We start from the raw sequence: 18,754 nt of genomic DNA on the forward strand, positions 1-18,754 counted from the left end.
TTGCTCCTATGGGAGGTTCTTGTTGTCATATTGATAGACTAAAGTACTGAATGGGCATTACATAGACAGCACATCCATGATTCTGTTATTGAGGACTAACTTGCCATCATTGTCACCGCTATATGAGAGCAATTTTTCTGCAGAAGGGGATGATGATGATGAGGAAAAATGTGGAGCGAAAGTTATATGTTTGCGCTGATACGTGATACCGGGAAGCTGGTGATGAGCGTTATGGAGTCGATGCACCTGAGTGTTAGGCAGAGCATCATAAAACTCATGGAGCACTCGATTGGATGCAAATAAGTAAAAATACAAATCGAGTCATCAAGACCTCAAAGAGGATGGCATAGCTAGGAATCATGGAAAAAATGGTATATGGTGTAAAAGTGGCATAGAAAGCAAAATATATGATTAAATATGTGATTGAAGCACTAAAATTCTTGTTGTAAAATTGATGTTATAGGGAAATATCCCACTGACCCAATATTAGATGCAAATGGTCACCCAACCATTGTTTGTGGTTGAGACACTCCCATCATCTGACCAGTGTATTAAGGGACTACTTGTGTAGATGAGGCCTTAAAGTGCTGCCTCAATCAATGCTGCTCCAGTAATTGGCTTAGAGGCCCAGGAGAGTTCCCTGCTAACTCCCCGAGTGACTGTTTGCTTTCTCTGCCCCTCCTCTCCTCCGTCTGCCCTGAGATATGTACGTAATTTTTTTCTCACGTCACCTCTGAGCATCTGTTTTCATAACAACACGTATCGCCATCAACACTGAGTTTGTGTTTATCCTGGAAGCACGGGCTCATTTATGATGGAGCTAAAACTTTGAATATGTGTTTGCCTGCACCGTTTACAGTCCCACCATTTCATCAGGCTAAGGTCAGTTGGAAGCTGCTTGTTCTTGTGTCTTGCTGCCCCCCCTCTCACCCCCACTCCCTGTCACGCTCACACTCATCACCAGCAGGGGTTAAAAACAGCAGATGTTTAGTCAAAACGGTGTGTGTGTGTGTGTGTGTGTGTGTGTGTGTGTGTGTGTGTGTGTGTGTGTGTGTGTGTGTGTGTGTGTGTGTCTCTGTGTCTTTGTCAGACAATGAGTGGAAGCTCCCCAGACCATCAACAGCAGGAAGACGATTCAGGGATCAAATGTCACCAGAACGCTGTCAGTCCCACTGCCTATTGTTAATACACAGGAGGATGTTTTTTTCACCTGGTTTGTATGTGTGGGGGGTTGCGTGTGTTGGTGCGCGCATGCCTGTGTGTGAGTGAATATTAGCTTTTGCAGTCATAAGAGACATAATCATAAGTAGGCCGTGTCTCCAGAGAGCTTAACAGTCACACAGAGCATGAGGTCATGTGGGTGTGGAAGGAGTTCAGGTGTTCAGGGTGTCTCGGCTCCAGCTTTGAGTGAACCAAACTCTACGTGAGGTCACAGCAGGACACGAGGAGAGGTGATGCAGAGGGGAAATTGAGACGAGCTTCTCGGTCTGATCTTTGGTCCAATAAAATGGAAATTAAAAAATCTTAAGATGATTTCAGACAAGCACATTTTCAGAGAGGCTGTTTGACCAAGACGCTACCCCCTCACCTGTGTACCCCTGTTGTTGTAACCCAGACAGACCCCTGCTGAGTTCCACATTATGTGAACAGATAACACTGGAAAATGTCCAAAAACAACTGTTGTGCACCCTTTAAAGGTCCAATGTGTAAACCTGCATTTATAGCAGGGTTTAATGGCTGACATTGAATATTCTACCCATACCCATGGTTTTCATAATCTTAGCAAGGGGTCGCAGTTTGACCATCTCTTCCACACCACAGTACTCACAATTACCTGTTGGGTGTTTATTCATTCTTTGCAATATGCTGTGTAATCCAGTGTGACTAAATGTCAGTGTTGAAATAATATCTTCCTCCTTGTTCGCCCCCTGTGGACTTTTGCATCTGCCACCTTTTAGCAAGAGCCTTGATTTACAGAGACTGCCATCTTTTTACAGCAGCCTGAACAGAGAAAGCAGACAGAGTATGCATTACAACACAAACACAGATGAACAACATCCTTTATAGTGTGTGAAAGCCACTGTAGTTCCTCAGGTTTCCCATTGTTTCGAATTAGGAAAGAGAGCAGAGAAGTCCTCCTTTTGTTACAATCTGCAGTCTCACCATTAGATATCACAAGTTCTTTATTACGCTGGACCTTTAAGGTTTATTGCATACTCATGCACTTCAAACACTTCATTTCCACTTGTTAAACAGCCTTAACAGATTTAAAACATTAACAGCACAGCAACAACTATACACACACCGTACATGGAAATATTAAGGTTTCGGTTTTCCACTTCTTGAAGCATTTTCCCAAAATAAAATTAAAAATTTTAAGAAAATTATCCAGTTCTAGTGGGTCGCCTTATACTGACCTTGTTATTTAGGATAAATGGTTATTGAAGGGAATGCTGTTGCTACTTCACCAACAAAAAGTGCATGAAGTAAATGAACATTAGATAGATAGTTGACCATACAAATATGTTGATGCTAAGCAGAATTAATGTTAACCTTGTTCACCATCATTTGGCACTGAACATAAAAGTCAGTAGTTAAGTATTACCCTTACCCTAAAAACCACATAATATACACATATATATGTATATATATATATATATATACATACATAAATAGAAGGTGGGAAATAATCAAGCAGTAATTAGAGTTCATGCTGACATGCAGACAGTAAGTGTTTCTGTGCTCAGATTTTATTGTAATCCACCAAGTAGCTATTGAGGCGTCTAACCATAAACGGAGGGATCTCTAGCTGTCTGTCTATCGATTTTCTTGACAACCACTCGTCCAATCGACTTTGAACTTTACGAGTTTTGCCGTGGACCCAAGGAAGTAAAGTTGCTTTGACAGGCACTTGTCAAGAAGGCTTCAAGCATCACTTTTTTTCCCCCATGTACCTTGGTTTTTAGGCTCGAAAGCAGGCAGAACAAACATACATGCTGATGCCAGGGTTTGCTGTTGATTGTGATGGCACAGGATTTACACATTTAACGTTGATCTTGACTGGATATTTCTTGCCATCCTGAGATGCTCTGACAGTAAAAAATAAAATAAAACAAAAAACAGATGAGATAAAATACTTTGTCATCTTGGAGTGAGTCTTTAAGTGTTGCTTTAGTCACTAAATGGCAGACCACTGTCCAGATCCAGACCGCCCTGAATCCTACACTACTCAAGATAAATGACGTTCTGTTCTTCTAGTTTGGTTTGTTTTTTGTATGCCGTGATCTAAGAGGAAGAAAGGAAACAGTCCTGTGTTGGGAGATGGAAGCAAATGTCAGTACATGCAAGTTATGATGATAAATTGTTGTATGTCTCTGTCAGACCTACCAGTCAGCTTTACCGTACCACACCACTAACATGGCTGAAAACAACAATTATAAACATAGTCCTATTTAAATGTAAGACCTATTAAATGTGTGTTTTTTTCAGATGTATTATTCATGTGCAGTACATTATGTTACATGTCAATTTTACTGTCAGGCTCAGGCCACTTTTAGATGATACAAACATTCGCTCAGCTACATGAATTAAATATTTAGTCAGCCTCGCCTTTAGGGCTGCCAGAGAGGGCTGGAGTCCAAAATCATCTCATATAGAAATGTCATTTCTTTTCCTTTTTTTTTTTTTTTACAGTGCACAGTAAAAGCCCAGCCAAGTAAAACCCCATTTATGTTTTCCCCCCCTTGACCTTTGTGTCGATACTCATTTCAGTGAGTCTATGTAGCTCAGTGTTTGCGATGATAAAATGCAGAACCGTGTGGAGCAACACAAGACGGAAAAACATGGATTCTTGGCTGCTAAAACGGTGAAAGTTGTGAGTTGTAAAAGATTCAGTGTCCAGATGGCCTTAGAATCTGCTTTTCTCTGCAGCTACATGAAATGGACAATAAATGTTTTGCCGTGATATTGGAGCTCATTCACAGTGTCACAGCACAAGTCTTTACATCAGGAACGTTTAGATCCTTTTTGAGTATGTTTTAATGAGATGGAGAAACTTCAATGGTTTATGACAAATTATGCAGACTTGAGAACGAATCAATTCAGTCATCATCTTTGTTTTCACTTGACGCACAGAGACAAACAGTTCACACTCACACTGTCCAGTCAATTTACGCTACAACCATTGTACAACGCTTGAAAATGGTGTTTTCAGCTAAAAAATGATCTGCTTCCATACAGTTTACAGCTCTGCATCAGAAGTAGAGTTGAGTTTCAAGAACTGGTATTAAATTCCTCATAGGTCAGTACCGAAGTGTCAATAACCGTCTGGACAATTGATACAAATATGATATTTATTTATTTATTTACAGTCTTGCCGGTGGTGTTTGCAGGGATGTTGTTTTGACCAACTTCAGAATCTCCTAAAAAGGAGAACCAATCACAAACCCCCCTCAAACTCAAATCAGATTGAGATTAACTGCAGTTTAGAAAGGTTGGGAATGAGAACACAGTAGCCCAGTTCACTAGCGATGTCCGTTATTCGGGATTCAAACAGAGAACATTTTGCCACCTTGTAAAAAGGCTAAACTGGAGATAACAGTCATCTCAGTCTTATCAGTGTGTCCTATTGCTCTTTGTGGCACATTACAAGAGAAACGGTGTCACTACAGTGAACTTAAAGTTGGTCTCTTCCTGTGATATTCATCTCTCATCCTCTGGAGTCATTGGTATTCTCCACAACAAAGCCTCACAGTGACAGAGCTGGAAATTATAACTCTCCAATTTACCGATTACCACGTTCCATGTAGAGCAGATAGTGCGAGGTGACAGCATTCTTCCTCTGAGTGTAATTAATGAGTTAGGACAGTACGGGTGCTCCTCCAGTTTATGATGCATGTTCAGTAGCAGTGAGTGAGTGGCCCAATACTAGGAGACAAGATGTGGGTCATAGCACACACTCAAACAGGCCACTTCAGGGACACATGTCCGCCGCTCTGGAGCATTTTATGAACTACCAGGACAGAAACTGCTTTCCACAACCTGATATTTATAGTCCAGACACTATTTATAGGGTACACAGTATATTGGTGTGTGTGTTTAGGTCCTTCTTCCCTCTTTATAGCTGCATTTCCACCAGGTGGTGCAGTTACAGTTGTGGGTAATCCATGATCTGGCTTGCTTTCTCCAATGTGAGGTGCGTTTGGGTACCGAAGATAGCTATGGAAGGTCAGCTATACAATAGGGATGCATGATATTGATACCAGCCGATATTGCCTTTAAAATGTAATATCGAATATTGGCAAACACATCAAGATCACACCAATATGACTTGTGATTTAAAAAGTTGGCTGAATAGGCTGAAACTATACTTTACTATACATATACATTTATTTCTACAGTGAAATGAGTATGCAAATTATTAGACATAAATTTATATTATATATCCCATGATAAAGTTCTGTCACTTCCTTCTCTTTTTTCCCACTTCTTAACTTCCATATTATTGTTTTATTACATAACACCAGGCATACGTGAGATTATGTGACTGATTGATTGATATCGGTTATAGGCTCAAGTGCTGCCGATAAATTAGCATCGGGTCGGATCTGAGCAAACAGTCCAATATTGTGCATCCCTACTACATAAATAGTGTGATATCATACCAGCAGGAATCAGTGGAGCCCACCAATAAACTAAACATCATTCAAAATAAAAATAAAATAATGCTCTGTAACCCTTCAGTTGAAGGGTAGTTGAACCACTGCAGGGCTGCCAAAAAGTGGGGCGGTACAAATCAGTTATTTTGGTACCGTTCACAACTTTCGCCGATCGAAGAGCAAATCATTTGCGTAATGCACCAACCCGAAGAGAAATGTGACTTCTCTTTCTCTCCGTCTTGCTGTCTTGGTGAGTGAGTCTGTGCATGTGCCAGTGTGGGTGCTAATATGAGCAGCCTTTTGTGTGTTTGAAACATAATGCCGCTGAATCTAGAGTAGAGAGTAGTGAGGTGAGACGTAAGCACACACACGCACATTTCACACACATAATTCAGTTCAGTTAATGATTCTGTAGCTCTATTTGCCACTACATCCTTATAGGAAACACTTTACAGTGATAGTGCAGCTTTTTGCATAATTTCTTTGTCATTGTATAATAATTGCACTATTTATTTGATTGTCTGGTCATTGTCAAGTTCTCATGAATATTGTATGTTGAGAAAACGATCCATTACAGTCCTGAAAGTTAAGCTTGTTTTGATTAATCGCGAACACTCCAAACCCCAAAGAAACTCCGTTAACAAATGCATAAAACCAGAATACAGCTGCAGTCAAGAGATTTAATTAATTTCATTAATTTTATTCTGCAGCCATTTTGACAACTCACAGTAGGAAAATCGCAGGTGTGAATAATGAAATTAATGATGGCTGAGTTCCATTTTGCTTCCTTGATTTCAGGATTCATGCTGGTTCACGGTTACACTGTCCTGACTTTCATGAACTGAAGCAGAGACATTGTTAATGTGATCAGTAACACCTGTGCTTTTCCTGCTAAAACATGACAAAATGGCTGCTGTGCAAATGACCCATTTGCTTTAATTGTTTGATTTGTTCTGTTTTAATTGTGCTAAATGTGAGAAATATCCTGTATATTAAACAGGTCAATGCCATCAACATAAACATACAACATTGGGTACAGGTTTACTGGCCTTTCTGGTCACACATGTCCAGGTTGCATATAGATTTCAGCAAAAACCGCCCCCTTCCAGCATGTTTATAAACAAGCACCAGCTGTGTCAATCAACTGAAACTGCTTTTATGAGTGTGTGGCGCTCCAGATGTCACATGACATAGTTTGTTTACACCACCATGTTGGCGGGAAAAGCATTTGGCACCAGTGCCAGTTTCTGGTCGTCAGAGCCTATTTTCTTCATTAATTAATTATCACATTTCTCCGGCTTCCTCCCACAGTCCAAAAACATGCAATATGGGGATTAGGTGAATTTGTCACTCTAAATTGACCATAGGTGTGAGTGTGTAAGTGAATGGTTGTTTGTCTCTATATGTGGCCCTGTGATGGACTGGCGAACTGTCCAGGGTGTACCCCGCCTATCACCCAATGTCTGCTGAGATAGGCACAGCACCCCCCCGCGACCCTCTGGTGGAGGATAAAGCGGTAGATAATGGATGGATGGATCATTGTAGTGGTCAGCACTCTTGCCTTTGCAACAAGAAGACCCGGGTTTTCGAACCGGTTGGAACAAGGGTCTTTCTGCATGGAGTTTACATGTTCTCCCTGTGTGTGTGGGAGTTTTCTTCAGGTTCTCCGGCTTCCTCCCACAGTCCAAAAACATGCAGTGTGGGGATTAGCTAAATTGGACACTCTAAATTGACCGTAGGTGTGCTTTTGAGAGTGGGACTGGCGAGCTCTCCACCTTTTGGAGCTCACGCGCCCAGCGCGACACAGGATTTGACGTCATTTTTGGCGCGCACCCGGCACATATGGATATAAATCTGTGCCATCTGAGTTTGAATTCGAATTTCTAACACTGAATTTTTTTGCATCGAAATTAGACTTAAAAACCATCAAATTTCAAGCACTGTTTTTTTTTGCCATTAATTTTTAAAGTGAATTTTTTGCGACTGAATTTTTGCAGGTGAATATTTTTAGACTGAATTTTTTGAGACATCGAATTTTTTTACACTGAATTTATTTCAAAGTTGAAAAAAAATCAATGGCAAAAAAAACAGTGCTTGAAATTTGATGGTTTTTAAAATTCAAAGTCTAATTTCGATGCAAAAAAAATTCAGTGTTAGAAACTCGAATTCAAACTCAGATGGCACAGATTTACTTCCATAGGCACACTAAGGCGACTATAAACCTAGCTTAAAGCGGTATAAAATGGATGGATGGTTCTCCATAGATTTGTAGGCGTTCCTTAAATGTGACCCAGGACATTTCAGGAATTGCTACTCTATTACAAGTCTACTTCTTAACTATAGCGGAAGAAAATAAATTCTTTAATAATTTATGGTCCCAGTCACTAGTCTTTAATTATAGCCAATTTTGAGTGTGACTGTTCATCCAATAGGTGGATGATTTCAGGCATACATGGATCACATCATAGATTGCATCATTTCGCAGCACTTGATGTCAGTTTTGTAAACTATATACCCATTTAGAGGAAAATAGATGATAAACATAGCACATATGAGTGGACAGCAGTTTGATTGACAGCAATGAGGAGCCAGTTAAATGGCAAACCTCAAGGCATCAAAACGGGAGTTGTAGCTATATGGTGTGTGGGTCACATTTGGTTTTTACAACATGGCACTGGCCTAAATACTGAACTCTCGGCTTCAAAATGGAAGCCTGTAAAGTAATAGGTGATCTCTTGGTGGTTTGTCACACAACTAAAACGACTGTAGCCACAGTTTGGTGCATTGACCATTCGCATATGAGCTGTTCTCTTGTGATTGGATCACCAGAGAAGGATGTGGATGCAGGTCTGAACTCGGCCATGGAGACAATGTTGATGACGTGACACAAGTGAGGACAGGCTTGCCTGGATTTCTTTATCCATTTAGCAGTGTTTAGATCAATACCTCCCTCTGTCACGCACACACGCACATGCAGCACACAGGCGTCACAGCTCCATCCTTGTGAAAGAGAGAGAGAGAGAGTGAGATGCAACTCACTCAATAACATGATGCCCAGACAGGATGAAAGTGAGGAGAACCTGTGGACATGTGTGTGGGAGTCGTCTCATGTGTTTAGTCTTTATTTTTTTTGTGGTTGTGTGTGTGCGCCAGGAATTTCACGTGCCCATTAAGCGATTTTTTTTTTTGCCGTTGTGTGTTTTTAACGTCCTCTCGCTCTTTGCCACCATTTGGCAGATGTCCACTGTCAGTACAGCCCATGTTCATCGAGCTCTCTTCTCCCCATGGCTGCTGACTGACATTGCTAAGGAGAGAAACGTAATAATGATTTGATGCTGCTGTCTTTGTTTCCTAAACTCACTGAGAGGACAGCTCATTACACTCTGTGGTCACTGCTGCTTCCGCCCACTTGAACCTGTGAACACTTTTGAAAGCAAGAAGACAGGAATAGAGAAGCTAAACATCCTTGTAGGAGGAATTAATGGTGAGACACCATGAGTACACAGCAGGAAAAAGCAGGAGACACAGAAAATCAAGAAAGATGGTGGGAGGTACGCTAGATGCTGAAGTGTGTTGCATGGACAGCGGGAATTATGTTGTTTTTATTACATTACAAAAGGGTGACAGAAGGTATTTAGGGACATAATGTAACGAGTATTGTCGTTGTCTTGAATTGATCACTGATGGAAAGAAGAGGAAAATCTCTCTGTACAGTATGCATCAGCATATTTCAGACTGGAATTTGGACAAACAATTACTTTTTTAAAGGTTTATTGGCAAATATGTAATACCACCCATCCTTCCTGATATGTCAAAGTCATCATATTCCATTTCATTTATCTGCTGGATGATTTCCAAACTCTTTTAAAACCCTTTAAATAAAAACTGTGTTTGTTTTGGACATGAATATTCTTAAAATCCACATTTCGGTTCATGCCAGACTTATACAGACGGTATATCACAAGTCTTGGATTTGAGAAAACACAGATCATTAAAAAGATAAATATGTTTTTTTGTTTTTTTTTTCTATAAAAGCAGCAACAGATGCTTTAACTTTCGTACCTGTGGTGGTGTTATTATCCTCAGTCTCTACATTTCATATTAATTAGTTGATTTGTTGATTAATTCATATGAACAATGCGTAACCATAGTGACAGTTTGAAAGAAGCGTCATTTCCCATCTTTTCTTGACAGGTTTTGATGATTAAAAGTATGTTTACCTTTGATAATTATAGAGAGCACAACACATTTGCTGCATTTATATGGCTGTATACAAGTCAATTCTCCTATTTGCAATTCTGTTCCTCTCTCTCTGTTTAGAACTGTCAGCAAAATACATTTCAGGTGATCTGATCATCAATTCACACCAGGTTTTAGAATCCATTCTTAGGTTATAATGCAATTCAGACAAAGCTCACATTACCAGAAACATCGTTAAACCGTACCTCAATTTCGATGAACTACAGATCACATTTGACGGTTCACAACACGTGTCTTGTATCTGAGATTCACTCTCCTCCATTGTTGCTTTGCTTTATATTTATTCTAGGACCTTGTGGTGGATTTGAAAGTGGTCATTTGCGTCTTTGTGTCCCAACTTGGCTCAAGCTTAATGAAGTTACTTTGGTTCCCTGTCCCTGATACACAATTGTTACCACGGTTACCATGGCACAGTATTGTCTTGAGTATGCACGTAGATACAAATTAAATTAATGTGACACTACACATGTACCAAAACCAAATATGATTTCAAAATAGTGTGTGTGTGTGTGTTTGCATACTCATCACCACACATTACAGGGTTCCCACAGGTCCTTGAAATCCATGAAAGTTTCAAATAGACATGGGTCACTGAAAGTGTGTGAATTTTGTAAATGTAGGTAAATGTCTCCTGCCACTGATGTGCCCTTGTTTGTTACGACGCCACCTACTGTTTCATCGGTCCTGCATTGTTTGATGTACGTAGACGAGACCTACGCAGAACAAACGTCAAGGTGTAATCACTAGCTAGCTAGTTTTTATTTTATTTAACAACATTTTTACAAAAAAAGTGCTGACAAATTCTATATAAAATGGCCATAATCTGAGTTTGAATAAATAATGATGTATCCTATCATTATTCACTTAAATATGATCATAAATCTGTCCGTTTCCCTTCACTTCATAGTGTAAGGCAGAGAGAGCCCCTTCAGTGCGTCGTTATCCAATCCATTCCACTTTTTCATGTAGAGAACGCCCACATCACGTAAATCCAGTCCACGTTTTCCCTGCGACCTTGCTTGCCCTCCTGCAGCGTGTGCAGTGCACCTTGAAGCACACAGAGCGAATACAGCGGCTTAGCAGAATAACGTGAATGAAGAATGGACATCAGAAAGTTTTTCAGTAAGTATTCAGCACTGCTGGTAGAAACAGTTAGTTAGCTCAAGTCCCCAGCTAACAGCTAACAGCTAACAGCAGAAAGTCCCATGTCATTAATGAACCAAGTGCTCCCTGTTTGAAAAATAAAAACCTAGCTTGTTGTTTTGCAGTCAAAAGTCACATTCCAGCTCTGAAAGACTAACTAGCTAGCTACTTAGCTAGCTAGTTAGTCTGACTGAGTTGTGAAGGCCCAGTTTCTCAGTCTTTGTCAGCTGTTTGTGAAATTGTGTGCTTGAGCGCTATGTTCGCTCACATCATGTGCATCTCTTGGGGGCTAAGCCTCCTCTGTCCTTAAAACCTAGTGACGCCTTTTTTTTTTTTTACCTTTTCTGGAATAAAAACACTGGCATGTCCAGTTGTCCTCATTGAGACAAAAAACTGATCCAAACCCCACTTAATTTCTGAAGAAGTGGTTAAGGTTAGAGGTAAGATTTTGGAAATTTGGTTAGTCAAATTTGGGTTGGCATTAGTGAAGATTTGTTTAAATTGTCCAAATAAATGAAAGACAAAGTAGAAGAGTAGCTGTGTGTGTGGTTCTTAGTGAAGCAGAGGATGTCATGCTAGCCATTTCCCCTTTGTTTGGAGTCTTTATGCTAAGCTAACTAACTCTGTCTTGGCTGTGTTGCATCATATTTAGTGGACAGACTTGAGAATGGTATCGATCTTCCTGTATGACTCTCTGCAGGATACCACATTGATCAGTCCACTATTCACGGCTGTTATGTCATTTCCATAAGAGCATTAGAGTGTTCTGCATCAATAAGGCTAAGGCTGATTAATTGATCTGAAGGAACAATTGAATGATATCTTCAACAAAGAAAGAATTAAATACGATTCTGCAAGACTGTGAAACTGCTGTGAATGAACAGGACACGTTGTCTAACATGAAAATTAGAGCACCAAGTCACGTGAGGTTAGTGATGTAATGCAGTGCAATTGCCCTGATCGGCCCATGAATACTATACACTTTTATTTGTACTTTCATTATGATCTGGGTTTTTTTTAGGAGTGACAGAGATAAATCATGGGGCATTTTGTGTAGTGGATGTATTGAATTACACTTATTTTTAGATTTACAGTATTTCGGGACTGTCATCATGGCTATCCACTATGTTTTTTTATGAAAGCGATACCCTGGATTTTCCTAACAGTGCAACAATGTTCAGAAGAAAGATGAACACTCTGCATTTTTGTACCGTCTTGCCAGCTCTCTAGAGAACACAGATTACTCTCTGTGGAGTTTGCTGCTATTTCAAAACAGACGATGTTTCCAAAAGAGCTTGTTTTACACTTTTCCATTCATGCATACAGAGGCTGGGTTCTCACAGTGAATGAATGAGCCCATTGATGACTGTCAGTGGAAGTTAGTTCATCAGAGCCCGGGTTCAGGGCCAAGTATGGCCCATTCAGTGTGTCTCTGGACTGAGAAGGTAGAGACGACTCACTGTGGTGGTCAGAAGGTAAGCCTGACCACACTTTTACTCCGGCACACTGAGTACAACAGAGATAAGACTGTTGTATAACTATTGTGTGTGTTGAGTGAGTCCAGCTGGTCTGTTCAGCCTGAGAGTAGAATGGAAACAGAAATATCTACACCAACAAAATCTTAAAATGACACAATGCAGGATTTCAACCTTCAGATAATGTCTCTGAGATTATTTTGATGGTACAAAAACTTACAACAAAGCCTGAGCAGGTCTACATTGCCTGCAATGATTTTGGGTTCACGCCACAAACACACAGACAGTCTACTTTATGGCATACGTAACAGCCACTCTCATCCATATTGTTCATACATCAAGTGTTTCAAACAATGAGCAATATGTTATATAAGCCGGATTAAAAATACAAGCTAGATAAACTAAAGCACCATCAATCTTTTGTTAATTATTTTTTTTTTTGGGGGGGGGGGTTATTTTTTGTTTTTAATACTTAATAATAAAATAAAACAATGTAATGATATTTGTATAAGATTAAATAATAAAAAAAAAAAGGTACTGTACCTGGTCTGAGGACATGGTTTTTTTCTGATACTGTAACATGCTGTATATTTATGGAAATCCATTTCCGCCAGAAAAAAAAGAGGTAAAATTTAGCCTTGATAATCCAAATTATGAGATTATCTAATAATAATGACTTTTTATCTCATAAATTCAACTTATCTCATATTTTTTACTTTTTATCTCATATGTTTTACTTTTTATCTCATATTTTTTACTTTTTATCTCATATTGTTTCCTTTTTATCTCCTAATTATGAATGTTATCTCATAATTTAGACTTACTTTGAGGATATTTATTATATATTTTATAAGAATCACAACAAAAAATTCCATTTGCCAATTTTGGGGGAGCAAATCCTACATTGTGTTATCCTAAAGTATGATATAAAAGTTTTTACACTTCAGGAAGGAGGAAAAGTAGACAAAGGTTAACTGCAAATAAATATTGATAACTCTGTATATCAGTATGATTATTAATGAATATTCCATCGGTGACTTGATGTGATAGTGGCTGTATGATGTGATGGAAGTATCTTGTAATTAAATACAAGATATCATTTGATACCACTACTACCACTACTTTTTTTCCCCTACAAGTCAGATACTTTAACTCTTTCTTTTCTGAAGTGAAGTTTAAAGATCGCTTAATACCACTGTTTTGTGTCCAGTAGCACAGTCTTAAGAATCTTTATAAGTCATTTAACAGCTTCCAAGGACAAAATTAAGTCAAAATGGTACAGCTTTTTATTTTTGTACAGTTGGTACTTAGTGACTCATTTATGTAATATTTATGGTTTATTTTCTTTTAGATTTGAGTGTCGGATAAATATTTCATTATAGTGAAAAATCTGCAACTTCCATTTTCGCTCTTCACCACAGCACATTGTTTCATCAGATTCATAACATTATATTCATTTTCTTTGAGCAGTCTGTGATCTTAAAATCCCCCTGCAGCTGGATTGGCACCGTAATGTGACCTCTTAAGCACTGAATAAGCAAGAATCCATTGGCGTGACATCTTTAATACCTGATTTTACGGCGACAGATGATTACCCACTCACATTAAACACGAGTAATAAAAATATTGCTCTTACTTTCTGTGAGAAATCAAAGAGAAGTAAAGAACAAACTGAAGATAAACTTGAATAACCCAGAAGAGCAGATTGTCAAATTAAAAATGAAGATTTTAAGGGTTCATAAATGAAAACAAATGATATAAAATGTCACTTTATGTGTAAGATGATGGATGTTAATGAAACATTGTTCAGTCTTTATTCTGTAATAAAGGCACAGTAGAATTAGTCATCCTATCAGTGCCCTTCACTGTGGGGAATAGCCTGGAATAACAAGTCCATTCTCTTGCTCAGTACAGACAGCATAATTAGAGCAACGCTGCACTTCAGAAACGTCTCCCACCCTGGGACCACCCAGTCCTATGACTCAAACTCACAGACAACTTCACTTTCATCTCATCTCAGTCCACCGGGGTGAACACAGAGCAGCGCTTCGCTTCTGCGTCACTGCTGTAAACAGTCGGTCGGATGATTTATACTCATTTTCGCTTCATGTGAGAGACTTGTTTGTTTTTCACAGTCTGAGCGCTGCATCCTGTCAGCTAAATTTCCTCATCCCCTATCAATTCATCTTGAGCATGATTTATTGGCAAAAATGGCAGAAAAATAAGTGGTAAAGTGAGTCAGTGTTGCAGTGCAGTGAAGGTATGGAGCGGTGCACAATAACACAAACACTCGCTTATTATCAGGTGTTTGTGGGCTGGATTTTTCTTCTTTTTTTTTTTTAATAATGCATTACATTACTACATTACAGCAAAAAGTAATGCATTACTTTTGCAGCGTGTTACTCCGAATACTGCGAAATGGAATGCATCGTTTGTTGCAAACTGAGCTTTTGAGTTGTTTGCCCATGGTGTTTTTTTCCAGCACCACTTTTTCATGTCGTCCTCCCAACAACAATTTCATTGTTTTCTTTCAGCTGTAACCTTGTGTCAGTTGAAGAAAGATAATTAGCGTCTTGCTCCCAATTGCTGTTCAGTTAGTGCAGCTTTCTTGACTTTTTAAAACAATACTGAATATGGGTCTAAAAACTAGATTATTTTTTCAGTGTACATACTGAGCAGACAGTTGGGTGACCATCAGGACATTTTAGCAGAATTGAGTGAGAAGCGTATTGTAGTAGAATCGCTTACTGTGCCTTTAATTATCAACTTCAATCTCTTACTTGGATGACTTTTACCAACATGACAATATCAAGTTCAAGAGAAAGTGTTTTATGAAGCAAAAGGAGAATAAAAACTTCACTTGAACCCACTTTTATAGTGAAATAAGCAGCTTACATAATTCACACTATTAAATGTGAGTTTTGTGGGTCCTTGGAGTAACATTTATCAAATAGTAACACTGTCCTTGGTCTGTTCCTTCATTGATGATTGTGAAAACGTTTTATTGTTAATGCAGCACGTACAAATGTGTGACTTTTACGTGTCTATAGAGATTAATCCCTGATGTAAACACTTTAAGTGTCTATGAATTGCCATTAATTCTTACTTCAAAATTTTTTAGTATTAGTATTGGTACGAGCTGTCATGAGTTGTGTTTGAGTTTGCGGGGGACTTTCAGATTAACATCCTTCAGTCTGCTTTTCATCTTTATTATTTTTTGGTAGCTGTATTTTGTGAAACAACTTAAAAACATAAAATCAGCTTCCCGTTTACATTTATGTGTGTGGATATCACATGAAACATGCTTTCAGGTGAGGGAGTACGAGTGCAGGGCCACACAGTTGGCGTCGTGGCTCTTGCCTTTGCAGCAAGAAGACCTAGGTGTGAGTCCATGTTGGAACAAGGGACTTTCTGCATGGAGTTTGCATGTTCTCGTTTGCGTGGGTTTTCTCAAGGTTCTCTTACTCCCACAGTCCAAAAAAATTGCACTATGGGGATTAGGTAAATTGGACACTTGTGAGAGGTGTGAGAGTGAATGGTTGAGTGGTTGTTTGTCTCTATATGTGGCCCTGCGATGGACTGGAGAACTGTCCAAGGTGTACCCCGCTTATCCCCTATGCCAGCTGAGATTGGCACAGTACCCCCGTGTGACGCTCCTGTGGAGGATAAAGCGGTAGAAAATGTATGGATGATGTATGGAGATGGAGTGCAAGGAGCTGAAATATTTGTATGGAAGCAGATTGGGGTTTGGTGTTTACAAATGAGTATATACAGTAGTATGGATTAGCACTGAACAATTGATGGTTTTCCAATCTAAACAGCAATTTGAATCGACGCAGTCAGCAAATTCCCAAGGCTGCAGTTTAATCATTTTATTGTTCATTGTTCCATGTTACCAGTGTGGACATTTTTTTTTAAACAATTCAGATCTTCACAAAATAGTAGTAGATGTTTTCATGGTATATCGTGTGGTTTTAAATCTATCCGTAAATATCGAAGTGAAGCTTGTTCAGCCTTTTTCCTCACAGTATAATATTCATTAATGTGAAGAAGAGCACACAGCGGGGAATATATATCATCCATCCTCACTGACACCCCCATCCGCTCTGTCAGAGCATTTATTTTTTCACCCACTTTAATCCCTGAAGCCTACATCTGAAAGATGTGGAGGGGAAGTTACGTTTCTGATGCTTTCCAGCCATTTGACAAGCAGCTTTGACGGAGCATATACTGGCAGCTTTAGACTTACTATTCCAGAGCAGAGTTACTGTTTATCTATGTATCACCGCTGAGATGGAGTAAGGCACATTGTGTGTCCATGGCTTGTACAACTGTGATCTCTACCTCACTGAATAAGTGTGTGCAAGTCAAATAAATCAGATGTCGTGACCAATAGACAAGACATGGTCTTAGGTTTTGGATCTTTTCATTTCATGACATGGCTTCTGAGTTGTCTTTCCCTGGTTTTAAAGGCTGTTGCAGCACTGATATTGAGGCATTTAACAAAATCTGATTATATTTATATTAAATTATTCATGGATCAATTTATAGGCAGTGCATATGTAAATATCCATGATTACAATTTAGAAACCCAAAGAAATACACCAGATATTATCTCAAATTAAAGGTAACAACTGTATTTTCAGTGCATAATACATGATGTCAACAGCTATAATATAGAATATGACTTTTCTGGGGTTTTCTGAGTATTATTATTGTCACTAACCTGTCAGAAGCAGCCAGCTTTATATAGATATATATAATGGATATTGGGACATAGCCTAAAATGTTAAGATATTATTCATAAGCCACATTGCCCAGCACTACTTTAATATATATGTGTATATACTTTAAAGCACTTCTGTCCTGATCACAGATGGGTTACAACTTCAGGCAACCATCTGGCCTGTCATCTCATCTTCTCTTTCTAAGGACAGAGACACAATAGCTCCTGTCCCCATTGTCTGGGATGGGCTTCCTCCTCCTTCCTGTTCTCACTTCAAAGTAAAATGCAACAGTCACCTCTAATCATTAACTCTAAAGGGGGATCGGGCTCGGGACGTCGGAAAACGTTGATAATGGTTTTACCTTTAAAGATAGAAGTTTGATTGAGAGCATAGTCAGACCTTTAATGGGTCGTTTGTGCAGAATAATGTCAAATATACGCTGTTTCATTGTCATGTGTCTTCTCTGGTTTCAAGACATTTATATTGCCTCAGACTGAAAAGCCTTTATTATACTTTGACTTGAATCTAACAGCACATAGGAATGCAGTAAGTGTAGCCATAAAGCACCACAGTCGTATCGGGAACAAAGCAGCTTTGACTATCACCTGCTTAAGTAATACGACTGTAATCACTCTACGCTTGTTATTTTTGTATTTTACAATTCCACACTTCTACAAGAGGCGGAGGGATTGGAATCAGGATCGAGTGCGGTAGCTAAAGGTGACCTTTTATCTTGTGACTTAGCAGGCGGTGCTTTCCCGTGAGGCGACAGCTCAAGATGTGAGCCTCAATTTAATTTCCTGACATGACACTCGCAGCCCCTCGCCAGCCGCTGTAATTCCAATCACCGTGCTGAATTACAATCACACCCTCTTGATTTCACAACTCTCTCATTTCCTGCTTTAGAGGCCACTTCCCCGTGACTGCTCACCATCTCAAAAAAAAACAAACTGAATGAACGTTGCGGCGATGCTGAGTGCATTTTAACAATGAGAGGCTGAAGGGAATATTGAACATGTTGTTGTGCCAAGAGGAAAATAAGATTTTACCCCCCAGTCAACTGCACATGGCTTGAATTCCAGAGCTTTACAGCAGCTACTTACTGATTTGATTTTGTTTTCTTCTTGTCCTTATAGGTACAACCCGCCCCCCTCGAGACGGCGAGGTCCCTGGGGTTGATTACAACTTCCTGGCTGTGGAGGACTTCGTAGAACTTGAGGAGAGTGGGACGCTACTAGAAGTAGGAACGTATGAAGGTGAGGATGATTTTAACCGACACTCTGTGCGACCCAGGTGTTCCAATTCGCCACAGATACAATAAGCGTAGCAGCAGTCAACATTTATTTTTTCCTACATGCAGAACGGCAGTTCGACTTGTGTACTCACTTGATTCCGATTAGACTGCATGAAGGGGGCAAATACGGCCAACTGTGTCAACTACTATGATGAACATGCAATATGCATTGTAGAATATTTGTCTGACAATATGTCT

At 39.4% G+C, this 18,754-nt stretch overlaps 1 protein-coding gene across 1 annotated transcript in view; it reads left to right on the forward strand.

The window, feature by feature from the left end:
• The window catches only part of LOC310931942 (membrane-associated guanylate kinase, WW and PDZ domain-containing protein 1-like), a gene marked incomplete at both ends in the record, with an annotated part of 125,899 nt that overhangs the window by 52,013 nt on the left and 55,132 nt on the right, over positions 1-18,754 (forward strand). The window contains one exon of the mRNA XM_083895188.1: positions 18,399-18,518. Coding sequence (XP_083751314.1) covers positions 18,399-18,518 — 120 coding nt within the window. The remainder of the gene's footprint in view (positions 1-18,398; positions 18,519-18,754) is intronic.

Source organism: Microchirus variegatus (genome assembly GCF_963457635.1).
Source record: "Microchirus variegatus genome assembly, chromosome: 9".
Lineage (NCBI taxonomy): Eukaryota > Metazoa > Chordata > Actinopteri > Pleuronectiformes > Soleidae > Microchirus > Microchirus variegatus.